The following is a 15,591-nucleotide window of genomic DNA, read 5'->3' as shown; positions in this document are numbered from 1 at the left end:
CGCCGCTATCCACTGATGACAGCAGGGTCCCTGGGCGACACAGGGAGTTGACTCAGTTCCAGGTCGACAGATAGAGAGAAGGAAAACTGTTTAAAAGCCTTCAACTGCTCAGGAAAACGTTACCTCACTGAAACAGGATTGGTTGGGGCAAATCAGAGAGACGACCAGACTCAATCATGGCCTCATCAAACAGGCCTGTCACCTTGGTTTCACAGATATGATTGGTTTACAGGGTTGATTACAGGGTTTAGGCAGGCAGTATAGCCATGTCTAGCGGATAAGATAATGACACCGGTCAGAATGCAGGTATGAAAGCAGAGAGTAGTATATGCCAAAACTGTGCAATATTAGCTTCAAATTATGTTGACCGTTGTAAAGGTTGGTGATCAATTGCATCTGTAAAAGAGGGTATAGCCACCACTACTTAATAAATAAAAGAGCACCACCCCTAGAAAATCAGCCCACATCACAGGTACATCTTAATTGTGACAAGTGTGGCTCACTGAGATGGTAAAGTAACAGTGAAAACTCATCGTAGCTTAATTTACCACCATTATTCCTAATTGCACTTCATGTTTACTTCTCCTGATCTTTACCTCCCTATTGGTTTCCCCAACACACAAGGTCCATAGGGGTAATATTACATTATATTATACATATATATATATATATATACAGTGCTGTGAAAAAGTATTTTCCCCTTCCTGGTTTCTTATTTTTTTTGCATATTTGTCACACTTAAATGTTTCAGATCACAAATTAAATATTTGACAAAGATAACCCGAGTAAATACAAAATGCAGTTTTTAAATGATGATTTAATTTATTAAGGGAAAAAAGCTATCCAAACCTACCTGGCTCTATGTGAAAAAGTAATTTGCCCCCCCCCCCCCCTTTGATAAATCATGAATGAACTGTGATTAACCACTTTTTTGGGAAGCTGAGTTAAATTTCACTAGCCACACCCTGGCCTGACTACTGCCAGACCTGTTGAATCAAGAAATTATTTAAATATAACCTGTCTGACAAAGTGAAGTAGGCTAAAAGATCTCAAAAAGCAACACATGGTTTTCTAAAGAAATTCAAGAACTGATGAGAAACAAAGTAATTGACATGTATCAGTCTGGAAAGGGTTGCAAAGCCATTTCTAAGGCTTTGGGACTCCAGCGAACCAAGGTGAGAGCCATTATCCACAAATGGAGAAGACATGTAACAGTGGTGAACCTTCCCACAACAGCTAAAGAACTGCAGGCCTCACTTGCCTTAGGGTTCATGGTTCAACAATAACAAAGAGACTGGGCAAAAATGGCATCCACAGGAGAGTTCCAAGGGGAAAGCCACAGACTGGATAACAAGTGGATAACAGACTTCCTATCAGGAAGCAGCACGTCAAGCTGGAAAAACACGTCTCAGCCTCCCGGACCATCAGCACCGGTACCGCCCCCCCCCCCCCCCAAAGCTGCGTTCTTTCCCCTCCGCTCTTCTCCCTGTACAACAGCTGCACCTCCAGTCACCAGTCCGTCAAGCTCCTGAAGTTCGCGGATGACACCACCCTCATTGGACTCATCTCTGGTGGAAATGAGTCTGCCTACAGGTGGGAGACTGACCATCTGGTGACCTGGTGCGGTCTGAACAACTTAGAGCTCAACGCTCTAAAGACAGTGGAGATGGTTGTGGATTTCAGGAAGAATGCAGCATCACTAGCCCCGATCACCCTGTGTGACTCCCCCTTCGACGCTGTGGAGTCCTTCATCTTCCTGGGCTCCATCATAACCCAGGACCTCAAGTGGGAGCTTAACATCAGCTCCATCACCAAGAAGGCAGCTGAAGAAATTCAACCTGCCAAAGTCAATGATGGTGCACTTCTACACAGCCATCATTAAGTCCATCCTCTGCTCCTCCATCGCGGTCTGCATCATTCGCTCTGCCGATTGGCTGCAATCTGCCATCCCTCCAGGACTTGTTCGCCTCAAGGACCCTGAAGGGAGCCTACCCCTCTCACCCTGGACAAAAACTGTTTGTGTCCCTTCCATCTGGCAGGAGGCTGAGGTCCATCAGGACCAAGACCTCACGACACACAAACAGATTCTTCCCATCCGCAGTCGGGCTCATTAACAGAGCCCGGGACACCCACTGACTGTCATCCCAGGACAATTTCCTACCGGTCACTCCCCTGTACATCCCTTCAAGGTTTCTTGAAGGTTTCTTCACCGAAAAATTATCTTAGCAGCTCTTCACCTTTACGCTGAATCATGAAAAGAACGGCATAATTCCCCGTTTCCCGGCTAAAAACACTTGCTACGTATATCCTGTCTGTTTCTGATCTGTTTCCTGAAGAAAGGGGGGTCTGACAAGCATGGGGGACCGGGGGGGAAGGGATTATATACACATGTATATATATATACACACAATGTATACATATGTATTTATTTATCAATGAATCTTTCTTGTAGAGAAAAGATACTTGCAATCCTAAAGCAGAGGAGATTAATCAAGACAGTTAACCAAAACAAATGTCAGCAAATCAGTTTATTAACTTGCAGTACACATATGCATATACTTTATATTATTTTCTATAAGTTTAAAGGGTTAGGGTTAAAAGTGAATACTTGGCTTCTCCAGCTGCCGCTTCAATGGCCTTGATGTTGGTTAAAATAAAATTTTCATCAGCACGCAATGCATTTTGGGATATGCTGGGCCGCGAAGGATACATCAGATATGTCCTCTGAATCTGAGAGCTGAAGGCTGTATTCGTTGGCTCCATTTGAAGGAGTCTTTGAGATGGGATAGCTTAGCCATGTGATGCAACCGGTCTACAAATGCAGCCTCCGAAGGATGCAGTCACTGAATTGAGACACAGCTACAGTCTTTTCCTAAACCTAACTAAGTGGTTTTGTTGCCTACACCTAACTTCCTGTAAAGACAAAATGTTTCAAAAGACACTATGCATATAACAAGCATACACGCCGTCCCTGACTAAAACTGACGTTAAAGGGGTACCTAGAGCAGTGAATGAGTTGAGACAGCAATACCTGCCTTATTTGTCTAGATTTGAGGTGGCACAGTGACAGTGGCATTAAATAGTTTTTGACTGTAGTGGCAAGTGGACAATTGACAAGTGGACAATTGAAGAGATACAGCTTTAGCTGTATCTCTTCAATTGTTCCACTTGCCACTATAAGAGCTTTAGAGCATCATCTCTGCCACTGCTTTCAAATGTACATTTAGTACAGCCAGCACAACTAACATGATTGGAAGACACTTGAAAACTTGAACAATCCTATTATTACTAGAGCTGAAGGACAGTGATACTTTCTGTTAACTGCTTGGTTTTTCATCAGTTGAAAAATGCTAAATCACTATGCTGAACCTTCTCAAACTACTATCACATAGCATTTAAATAAATAAAAAACTCATTACAAGCTTTAATATACATGCAATATTCTGTACTTGGGTACTTAGTGCGCATTCTTTTGGCGGCTGGGGACACAGCCAACCATGGAGCTTGTTAACAGGCAGGAGGCAGCAGGCTCACCTTTCCTTCATAGAAATACTTGGCGAACGCCACCACTGCATCACATTACAGCAACACACACCGACACAGAGCTGGTATCACTGCACACACAGTCACACAACAGGCATGACACAGAAAGCTGTGTATGAAAGACAGCAGTCAAAGTTACTCTCAGCTTATTGCTGCATCGCACACAAAGGACACCCCCGATGCAGGAAAAGTGGTTGCCATAGAAATAAACGGACTGCTTAGTCATTCTGAGAGAAGAGGACTGCGACTGTGTGAGTGACTTAATAACCAGCTTGTGTCATTCCCGCCTACAGTCACTGCGGAGGTATGTGTGTGTGTGTTTACCAGCGCGAGCATGTTTGGATGTGCATTTCATTTTATTCTGATGTGACAGAAACAGTGCATATGAGGTTGCAGCAGGAAACATGACACTACTGACAGGGTGTGTGTATTGTGTGTGTGTGTGCACACACTATAATTCCTCAAAGAGGATGGTAGAGGAACTGCGCTGGTGAGAGACATAACCAGCCAGCTGTCCCTCTCCAGCTCCGATACCACCACTGTCTTAATGGATCAATACCTGGATATATGGCAGCGGACGAGGACTCATTTGGACGGTTGCAGTGACGTACTGTAGTAGTGATTAGCTATACAAGTGGGTAAACTACTATGCTATTTACTTCTACCCAGAATATTAATGATCGGCAATCAAAACAAAACTGGCCAAATTGCAATAAAGTATAGTAGAAAACAGGGTTGAGATTCACCACAACCCATATTATTAGGTCATACCACTAATTCATTATGATTCTGGTAAATGTTCCAACTTGCCCAGTATTTGGTACTGCTCCCTAAAGAGCCCTGCAGTCGTGCTTGTGAGGGTGGATATGAAGTGTTTCCCATCATTGAAATATAGGACAAGTACACGTAATCTGTCCATACATGGTCAGAAATGTTTACACTGACAGTGTTTCTGAACCAAATTTCTGAAAGGTGAACTCACTCAGCCCTGTGAACAAACCCTGTTGGCAATTGTTTCAAAACTGTCATTGTATAAAATATGACCTACAAATATGGAGCTTTTCAAATCATCAGACATCTCAGTCTTTCACTGCTCCTATGATGCCTCTCTCTGCCTCTGTTAGATGTGTTGTTGCTTTCTAAACTGCTGTGTGATCCTGTTTATACAGACTGAGCCTGTTCTTGGAACAGCGACGACTCGGCTCCTGCATCATTAGAAGGTTATGTCATCCTCCGATGATAATCATCACTTGTTATTAAGTTGTTCGACTTAATTCATTACTTACATTAAGGTCTCATGCCTGAACTTAAAAACATTTTAATTTAAATGTATGCCTATTAGCTACTTTGAACAAAGATGTTGACGTTAGTAATTTGGATTTCACAAAATTTATATTGTAAGCATGTAATGCAAGTCTGCATTGGCCTTTATGTTAAATCGCACTGAAACACAGACAACTGTAAACCTGCCACATGCAGTCAGTGAAACAATGCTTCGACTGCACGTAGCCTACGTACATTTTAAAAGGGATTTAGTTGCATTTTCAATCATCTCAACAAAGCATCTGGAAACTATCAAACCCACGACAGGAAAGACCATAGGACTGCTTTGTATATTCAGTTTGGCCAAAGCCTTTGCAATTACTATTTTCTTATCATGATCAAATATACAGGAATTTTCCCTGGGTATTTACATTAACTTGCAGGATTTCTCAACACTGTACAGGAAAATGGGAAGCATACACAACAGGAAAAAGTTCAAACACTTAAAAAATCGACATGCCATCCAAATGTATCGTCATTATACCCTTTTGTAGAAACAAATTTGTTTTCAGACACAAGTTCATGTTCAATGATCGACTTGTTTTGCACCAGCCAACATCTCAAAGTGTACCAACCATTTACTTTCTAATATACCTTTTCTCCAGAATGCATGCACGCACACACACACACACACACACACACACACACACACACACACACACACACACACACACACACACACACACACACACACGAAGTGGAAAACCCACAATACACACGTGCTGATCTCGTGCATAAGTGTTGCCACAACTTACTCTCAGCTTCTTTTCAGACTTCACTGCGGCAGAAAAACACATCCAGATAAAAATCATGGAAACTCGACGCTCACACTCCTCGCTTCAGACTGACAACCACTTGGCTGGCTTCCCACCTCGACACACATCCTCCTCGCTGCACTGCACTGCACGTCGTATCTTATCCCATCACTTCTGTGTGAAAGAGTGTGTGTGAGCACAGGCGAGGTAAGACTACGCAGGCTGTGACGATGGTCGAGAGAGAGGGAGGAGACAAGAGAGAGAGGGATGGAGATACACCTCCCTCTTTGGTTCTGAAACACGAGCATACTGTTCAGTGCTGCAGTAACAAGAAACACACGCACACACTTTCCTCAAAGTCTAGTGTGGAGGGGGGAAGGTCAGTCCCATGTCTATGTTTACAGAGAGCTAGTGTGTGTGTTGTGTGTGTCAGGGTGGGAGAGGGGGTAACCTAACCTCCACCCCCAAATAAGTAGGAGGGGCCAGTACTGACCGGTCCAAATGAGTTGGCTGTTGCTAAGCAGCACTGGGCCCACTCCTTGCTTGCATGTGTTGGCAAACTGATTTTACGGGATGTGCGAGTTAGCTGTTAGCCCTCAAAATGGTCAGTCTGTGTTAAAAAAAAGAAATATAGAGTGGTCTTGTGTGACGTCACAGTTTTAGCTGTCGGCCATGTTGGAGTACACACAAAGCCACTGGCATGCACGACTGAGTCGCATAACCTATCGATCATGGTGAACTTTTGTGCTGTCTTTGGTTGTGGCAGCAGAGCTGATAGAGACAAGAAATCATTCTTTCGTTTGCCAGCGGTCATTACACATCAAGGAAATGACACGAAGGAGCTATCCAAGCGACGTCGCGAGAAATGGCTGTCACGCATCTCTCGAGATATAAAGGAATGGAATTTGGCGTACACTAGAGTATGTGCGGATCACTTTATAAGTGGTCAGTGATTTTATTTACTAATTCGTTTGTGAACAGTATTTAATAAAGGAAATATAAATTTCGCTTGGATAGCTCCGTGTCATTTCCTTGATGTGTAATGACCGCTGGCAAACGAAAGAATGATTTCTTGTCTATCAGCTCTGCTGCCACAACCAAAGACAGCACAAAAGTTCACCATGATCGATAGGTTATGCGACTCAGCCGTGCATGCCAGTGGCTTTGTGTGTACTCCAACATGGCCGACAGCTAAACTGTGACGTCACACGAGACCACTCCATAGTCAGACTCATCCCCACCAGAGAAAAGTCCAATGAGGGTGGTGTCATTCTTGAACTTCAGGAGCTTGACAGACTGGTGACTGGAGGTGCAGCGGTTTGTATACAGGGAGAACAGCAGAGGGTGAAGAACGCAGCATTGGGGGGAACCGGTGCTGATGGTTCGAGAATTATAATACATCCAAGCAACACATTAATTTAATGGACGACACAAATGTAATAATAGTCAGATCTACTCTTGTCCTAGATGGGTAGTGATGAATCAGTGTATTTACTGGGATTTTTGCTCGGTGTCCTTCCTGCAGTTGCAACTGTTACTTTTAGCCTGTACTCTGTGTTTAACTTCCTCATATTTGACAAATATTATAGCTTTCTCTTCGTTTGTAAAATATGCTGCTCTACTGACAGTAAACTAGTCCATGTATGCAATTGATCATATGCTGCAATATCTGCCATTCTTTGTAAACGTGCTCATAGGTAGATTGAGAGACCCAGGGTTGATTTACCATATTGATAACCACGTCGGAGGACCACTTAGTGTGACCGCGATTGTTATGGTTAATTAAGCCAGATAACGAAAAGATACCCTAGGTATCTGGGCTTTCTGCTTTTTTTAAGCTTTCAGTTTCAACCTGCATTGGCAGATTACCAACATACAGAACTTATTCCAGAAATTCCAGAAACTCTCCTCTATTTTTACGACACGATACTAAACTGCATACGCGTGTCCAGAGAGTGGCCTGGGGTGAAATCCGATTGGCCATACTATTCTAAACTATGATTTGCTATCTGTGCAGAGGCAGGACCTTAGTTTGAACCAACCTTCTGTTTACGTTTGCCTTTCAGCCTTAAACCTGAGAGGTTTGTTAACCTGAGGTTTTTTTGATCTTTTTAATAAAAACATTGAAATGCAGGACTGTGAGAAATTGTAATATACAGTGCAGATCTTTAAACCATCCTGAACCAGGATCAAGTCATAGCCATAGTTGTGGTAAAGTTAGACTGCTGTGGAGGTTTAGGGTTGAGTTTGAGACATAAATGTACATCAAAGAGGGAAGTGTTACTCTGTTCTTGTGGATAATGGCGCCATCAGTCACAACAAGTTATTATATTAATCCAACGACAAGTCTAGGCAGAGGAGGGCCTCTAGGTATCTCATACAAATTCACACACAAAAATGCCAATCACAACATGCTCACAGACACACCCTTACATACACATGAACATGCACAGCCGATCTGAGTGCACAAAATCACAACCTTGAACAAGGAGTGGCTGGATAAGACTTGCAGAAACTTCACACCTGATGCATTTAGCTCTACTGCTATCTGAGGCAAATGCAGAGTAGTAAGAGAAGAGGCTGCAACACTTTACAAAACAAGAAAAATTAATTATTTCAGAAGAACCACATTAACATCTATTGTTCATGCTCAAAGCCAGGATTTGAAATGAGTTAGCTGCAAAACAAAACATCAACTTAAGAATTGTACTTTTGGAAAATCAGGAGAGATTTAACTTGTATACATACAACTGCATTTTAAAAGCCAAGCACTCGCCAAGAGTTTTATGCTCATATACACCAGCCGAAATCAACAAACACCATTCAAGTGTGTAATTTCAGCTTACACATCTCTACACAACAGTAGCATGTAAACTAGATAATTTAATTAGAGCCGAGATCCAACTCCAAAACAATCATCTAAAAAGTAATATTTGTCATTTTTACTTGAAATACTTTTACTTGTACAGTCAAGTTATTTTCAGCTGAGCAGCTGAAAAACTTTTCACAGAAAATGTGCACCTGAGATACTTTCGGCCCCCGTGATTTGCTATGAGAATGAAGTCAAACGAAAAATGTGGATAGATTGTACGCAATAAAACAGTTTTTAATCATTTCCACTAAGACTCTACTTTGTAAAGCAAATTGCAGTGTGTAAATGACAATTCACAATTTTCTGCTGATATTTCTCTCATTTTAGGTGTTAGTAGTGTTGTCTTTTACAGTAATGTTTTTTTGTTTTTGTGCATATTAACCCTGATAAGGTTATAATTATAGTAGGTTTAATTCTATAAGTACCCTGTCACATGATTACAGATCTCATATTCATAGTTGCAACGCATGTGTGCTCATGTTTATTTTTATTAAGAACATCTCGTTATGTAAGTTTGAGAAGAATTGAGTCGTACTTCACACTGCTTGGTTGGAGCATTTTAACTTAGTTGTTATTATGCCTTTCTTCAAAGTTACTTGTGTAGACCTGCACTACACCAATAAGTAATTCAAGACATCTATCAGCCCCCATAACAAGGAATTGCAATGGTGCACTGTAGCATGGAGCATGTAACATGGAGCAAACCAATGTCGCAAAGTGACTTTTAAATGACAGTAATCAGCACTTACAGCAGTGGCGGCTGGTCAATAGAGGGCCATGGGGCCTGGCCCCACCATGAGCCACACAACAAAAAAAAATTATAATTATAATAATCATAAATTATACAAATTGTCAATATTTGTGTTTTTGAACAATGGAATGTACCCAGTAATGTGTGCAAAATATGATATCTGCGCAAAACATATGCTTTTCCTGCTCGTCCTCTCCGCCTGTGTGATTGTCTGCTCGTGCTCTCTGTCTGTGTGCACGACACTGAGAACGCGCAGCTAGGGGGGACTAATCGTTTTGGCCCAAAAGAGGCGGGTCTATGAAGCAGTTTAGCCAATTGCTGATTAAAGATATAAATGAGTGACATACAATTTAGCCAATCAGCGCCCTCAAATAGATTCAGAGTGGGGCCAGAACGATTTGGCCCCCCTAGCTGCTCGTTCTAGTCAGGAGAAGTCTCTACAGGCGAGCGCGCAAGCGCGAGCACGACTCCTCCAAGACCCGTTTGAGAGGAGAACTTTGGCGGAGATTCGGCAGCCAAAGAGCTGATATCAGATGAGCCTGACCTCACAATCACACAGCATACTAGCAGGAAAGGGAAGCAGTACATGCGACGCTTCTGTACTAGCTGTACACCAGACAGGTTTGGCTAGCTGGATGACATCATGCTAATAATTTATTTCGCTTTTAAAACGGGGACAGATCCAGCACGGACAGTTACGGGAGTCAGGGATGAGGAGGTAAGGAAACATGAGAACACCAGGACACACATGAGAACTCTGTCAAGCTACATATTATGCAAAGTGAACATCTTTTATTCTACATAGCTGTCCTCAGTCTCATCTGCTTAACTTGGTCATGGAGGCATCGACATGTAATGGAGATGTTAAATTAACAGTGAAAACTCATCATAGCTTAATTTAACATCAGTATTCATAATTACACTTCATGTTTACTTCTCCTGATCTTTACCTCCTATAACAAGGTCCATAGGTTTATTTACTGCTTTTTTTCATGTTGGAATAAATGTTAAATATTTAATTGCCAAGTAATAATGCATGTTTGATACTTAGTTTTTTTTTTCATTAAATCATACTGGGATGTTTGCTGAAATTGATAGGATGGCCCTACCTAGAAAATTTTCCACCAGCCGTCACTGACTTACAGATAAGTAATGGGTTTATGTTACTGCTATTGATCAATAGCCACATCAAAACGAGGCCCATGTTTTCATTATATGTGTTGCTGGCTGTGGCAATGGAGGTGCATACCACACAGAAAGCCCTATATGCCAAGGAGAAGCTCTGAGTCTTTTTTAGTCCCGGGCAGCCCTGCAGGATGATGCAGAGGACAACACCTTATGTAACACTGAATGTAACACATAGTCCTGCTGCAGCAGAAATATCCATTAGGCTAGGCTACACCAGGCACACTTTGCTGTATGGACACTCACTATGTGTTATAGGCAGTAGCATCGACATTACTGCACAATGCCATTCATAAATGCAACAGCAGAGGGACTTAGACATATGCGCTCGGCCGAAATAACCACACACAATCATACAAATACAGCTTGCAAATTGCTAACACATAGCCTACACCTGGGCCCCGTCGATCAAATGTCGATCAAATGTCCTATTAGCCAGCCTACATTAACGAGATGATTGATGTCAGGCTATCTCGGTTCCTCAAGGCTGATTCGCTCTCAAACAGTCTCGTTAATTCGAACCAGACGATCGGGATCAGGATGATTGCGCGTGCTCGTCCTACATCAAAAGGGGGAAGCGTCGATCACCGAAACCATGATGTTCTAACAGTACAATGTTAAATAAAGTCAAAGAAAGAGTCTATTTTTACTCCGCTGACGAGCAGAAGATGATCATGAACGCATATGAGGATTTCAAGACCATAATCACGGCAAAATCGAACACCGCCACCGCTGCGAGGGCTAGACAGGAAGCACGGCAAAATATCACAGACAAGTTAAATGCGTAAGTGTTGGGAAAATGCATCAGCTAATTTTAATGCCTCATCACCCCAACCAATCAGATTATATGTCTTTAAATGTGCCTGCTGGCAGTAGACTTCATGAATGCATCATCCAATGAGATCTATAGCGACAATAATGATCTCAACTCTTTCAGAATAAGTAGATAAAAACAAGCCCAAAGAGTGTCTAACTGATACGAATTAATATGAGGATATATGTACTGTATGCCCTTATGTATCATGTAGCCTACTATATATGTGTATATACATGTATGTGTAGATTACCATATAGAACTAGTTTGAATATGTGTGTGTGAGAATATGGGCGGATCAGTATGATTCATAATCAGACATTCAATCAATTGAAGCAGTGAAAAGAAAGTGTGTGATTCTCTCTATTCTTATCATGAGTCCACCTTAATCATTTTCTATAATAATGATGTGCTGGTGTACTAATAATACTGTCATATCATTATGAGTGCTTTAACCCCATGGGGCTTTTATTTAAAAATGCCGTGTGGGAGGAGGGGGGGTAAAGACCTCTAAAGATCCCTAAGACCTGAATGACTGTATGAGAGAGAGACACACAGAGAGAGGGAGAGGAGTGTATGTGCGCGTGTGTCTGTGAGTTTATCAGCACCACTAATTGGCTCAATCGCGAACACCTGTGTGCCTGAAGCCATTTCATGGAGATAAAACAGGGAAACACCTCTCAAACACCCCTCTGGTGAAAGAGCTGAACATTTTAGAAGTAGCTAATCTTGTCCTTGTCATAGAACAATTACTGTGGAATCCCACAGATTTCCACATTTGACACAGAAGCCGTTAATTGAGAGGAAAACCAACTTTCTGCTCCGTAGAGACCAATGTTAAATTTTGCTTCAAAAACATCTTCCACAGAACACGGTACCCCATTTGTAGATCGCCAGTTAAGCCACATTTTTTACACTACAGACACAATTTTTACAGAATCTGTTTCTCAAGTCATCCTTCCTCTCAATTATTAATATCGGAGCAATAGGAGGTACGGTTATGGGAGTTTTGATGATTTGTTTGAGAGGTGTTTCCCTGTTTTATCTCCATGAAATGGCTTCAGGCACACAGGTGTTCGCGATTGAGCCAATTAGTGATGTTGATAAACACACAGACTCACAGACACACATGCATCTCTCTCTCTCTCTCTCTCTCTCTCTCTCTCTCTCTCTCTCTCTCTCTCTCTCTCTCTCTCTCTCTCTCTCTCTCTCTCTCTCTCTCTCTCTCTCTCTCTCTCTCTCTCTCTCTCATACAGTCATTCAGGTCTTGGAGACTTTTAGAGGATCCCCCCCCACACACACACACACCCACCCCATTTTAAAATAAAAGCAGCACACACATGATTTGTTGCAGCTGTTACGTGTTGCAGCTCGGCCAATCAAATATGGGTATTCTGATAAGTGACATTTACACACAAGAGGGAGAGGCGAGGAAAGACATGGCAGAGCAGGATAATAGTCATGTAAGCTGTAAAAGATAAAACATAGTACAATCTCCAAATGAGAGTTTACCAGAGATATCAGTCTCTCTCTCTCTCTCTCACTCTCTCTCTCTCTCACTCACTAATTCTTTCTTCTCTCTCTCACTCACTAATTCTTTTCTCTCTCTCTCTCTCTCTCTCTCTCTCTCTCTCTCTCTCTCTCTCTCTCTCTCTCATATACAGTCATTCAGGTCTTAGAGACTTTTAGAGCCCCATGGATTAACTGTATTTAAACAAGCTCAAAATTTGGCTTTTTTGTTAAAAAAATGAATGCTCTTACTAATACTGCGACAACTACTACTGCTGCTGCTAATATAGTATTACTACTACTGCTACTGCTATTACTGCTACCATCAATATTATTACTACCACTACTGCTATTACTACCACTACTACTGTTACTTATACGACAACTGCTACTACTGCTATTCATGCTACTAAAAGGAGTAATACTACTACAGCTATTAGTACGACTACTACAAGTACTACTACTGCTACTTTTTCTACTGCCATTACTATTACTACTACTACTACTACTGTGATATTAAATACTTCTACTACTAATAATACTTCTACTACAACTACAACTTCTACTACTACTACAAATATCACTACTACTATGACTAGTACTTATTCTAATGCTACTAATACTTCTACTAATAATACTTCTACTACAACTTATACGACTACAAATATCACCACTGATGAATTTTCTTAAGCCACAGAAACTGTTCAAATATCAAAATGTTCAGCTCTTTCAGGAGAGGTGTGATATGACTTTTTATATTTGTAATCTTTAAACTTTTTGAATTATTAAGCTTTTTGAAATTTGTTTTTGAATTGGATATCTATTTTCAGCAATGTTTTTGCGATTAATTTCAGTTTTCAGCATTCCAATGCATTTTCAGCAGGAAATGCTTTTTCTAGTTGTATATTCTATCTATGTATGTACGATGAGAGCAATGTGTAACCGGAGTCAAATTCCATGTATGCACACGCATACATGGCCAATAAAGCTGATTCTGATTCTGATACCATTACTGCTTTTGTTATCACTGTTATTCTACTTTATCCCACTTCTGCTGTTATTGTCAGTCATAATGTTTCCATCATTATTCAGTGTGGCTTTGTGGCACAAGGCAGTAAAACTGCCTGTGCCAAAGCACACTGTATATTATCCATCGGGCTTAATAATAACTAGAAAATTCCTGAAGAAATTTTGACAGTGTGGCTTCTACTGCCCGAAGAAATCGCAATATATACACACGCCAATGTTGCCGGTAGTGTCATTCAGGTTCAATTGAGATAGCGCTACTCTCTTTTCTGCATTTTAGATTCATACTCTTGGATTGAATCTTGTATTTGTGGGGCTTTTATTTTGAAAGGGTGGGACTGGGTGGGGGAGAGAGGGGGAGAGGTGACAGAATCATAATGTTTGACACTAAAATGACAGGCTTCATCACAAGCATTCCAGTTAGAATTCATTCTGTGGGGCTTTTAATTTGAAATGGGGGAGGGAGGGGGGGGGGGGGGGGTGAGAGGCGAAAAGTCCTCTCAAAATATCTGAGACCTGAATGGCTGTATGATCGAGAGAGACACAGAGCGGGAGAGAGAGAGACATACATAAAGATATACAGAGAGAGAGAGAGAGACTCTGATCTCTGGCAATCTTTCTCCTTTGGAGATTGTCCTATGTTTTATCTTTTACAGCTTACATAACTATTGTCCTGCTTTGCCATGTCTTTCCTTGTCTCTCCCTCTTGTGTGTGTGTGTAAATGTCACTCGAATCAGGAAACTTATCAGAATACCCATATTTGATTGGCTGAGCTGCATCACGTATATCTCTAAATCATGTGTGTGCGGCTTTTATTTTAAAATGGGGGGGGGGGGGGTTGTCCTCTAAAAGTCTCCAAGACCTGAATGACTGTATGAGAGAGAGAGAGACGCACACAGAGAGAGAGAGAGAGACAGACAGAGATAGAGGGAGAGGAGTGTGTGTGCGTGTGTCTCAGTGCCTCTGTGTGTTTATCAACATCACTAATGAGCTCATATAAACACCTGTGTGCTTGGGTGCGTGTTGGTGATTGGAGCACCTGTGTGTTAGAGGCTAGCTAAGAGAGAGAGAGAGAGTGAACAGTGATTTTCAACAAAACGATGACACAATGAACAACGTAACAGTTACATTGTTCATTCTGTACACATGACATCACATTTCTGTCCATCCATAGATGGATCCCTCCTCTGTTGGTCTCTCCAAGAGTTTTTCCTGTTCCGATGTGAGGGTCCCGGGACAGAAGATGTTGCATGTGTAGCCTACAGATTGTAAAGCCCTCTGTGGCAAATTTGTGATATTTTTTTCCAAAGTTAATCACTGACAGTTTTGTCCAAGAGTGACTTTACACGGTCTGATACCTCAGCTTCCCCGGTGAAGGCAGCGACAATGGTTAGCTTGAAATACGTCATTTTGTCCAAAGTTAGGTAGTGCCAAACTCTTATTAAAAATGTTACGGTGTCATGTTTGCTTGTTGACTGTCAAAGATATCGTTAAAACTGACTAAACAATTCTTAGAAGACTCGGCATACATATGATCCAAAAAGTACCACAATCTCAACTTTAAAATATATTCATGTTTCTTGTCCCCTGTGGCAGTAGTGTGGTAAGGTAAAAGTAATTTCTGATTTCATGGCAATAATTAGCCTAGGCTGCCTTCTTTTATTGGCTGCATGACGAATCAAAGATTGTGTGTGTATATACACACACACACACACACACACAATAATAAAAGTGAATACATTATTCTAGGCTACTCACTGTTTCTGCAATAATTTAGTGTTTAAATCCCAGGCAAGATTGCACCCCATCTAT

General features: G+C 41.5%; 1 protein-coding gene across 5 annotated transcripts in view; it reads right to left on the bottom strand.

The window, feature by feature from the left end:
- The window catches only part of LOC306784863 (uncharacterized protein), a 45,880-nt gene extending 40,095 nt beyond the window's left edge, over positions 1-5,785 (bottom strand). For all 5 annotated transcript variants that reach the window (XM_079279017.1, XM_079279016.1, XM_079279018.1 and 2 more), the window contains exon 1: positions 5,622-5,785. Coding sequence is in view for 1 of the 5 variants with exons in the window: in XM_079279020.1 (XP_079135146.1) it covers positions 5,622-5,678 (57 nt within the window). In the remaining 4 variants the exon portion in view is untranslated. The remainder of the gene's footprint in view (positions 1-5,621) is intronic.
- Positions 5,786-15,591: the final 9,806 nt, after the last annotated feature.

This window comes from Melanostigma gelatinosum (assembly GCF_949748355.1).
Source record: "Melanostigma gelatinosum genome assembly, chromosome: 11".
Lineage (NCBI taxonomy): Eukaryota > Metazoa > Chordata > Actinopteri > Perciformes > Zoarcidae > Melanostigma > Melanostigma gelatinosum.
The sequence above is the reverse complement of the archived record's forward strand: the minus strand, read 5'-3'. Positions and strand labels throughout refer to the sequence as shown.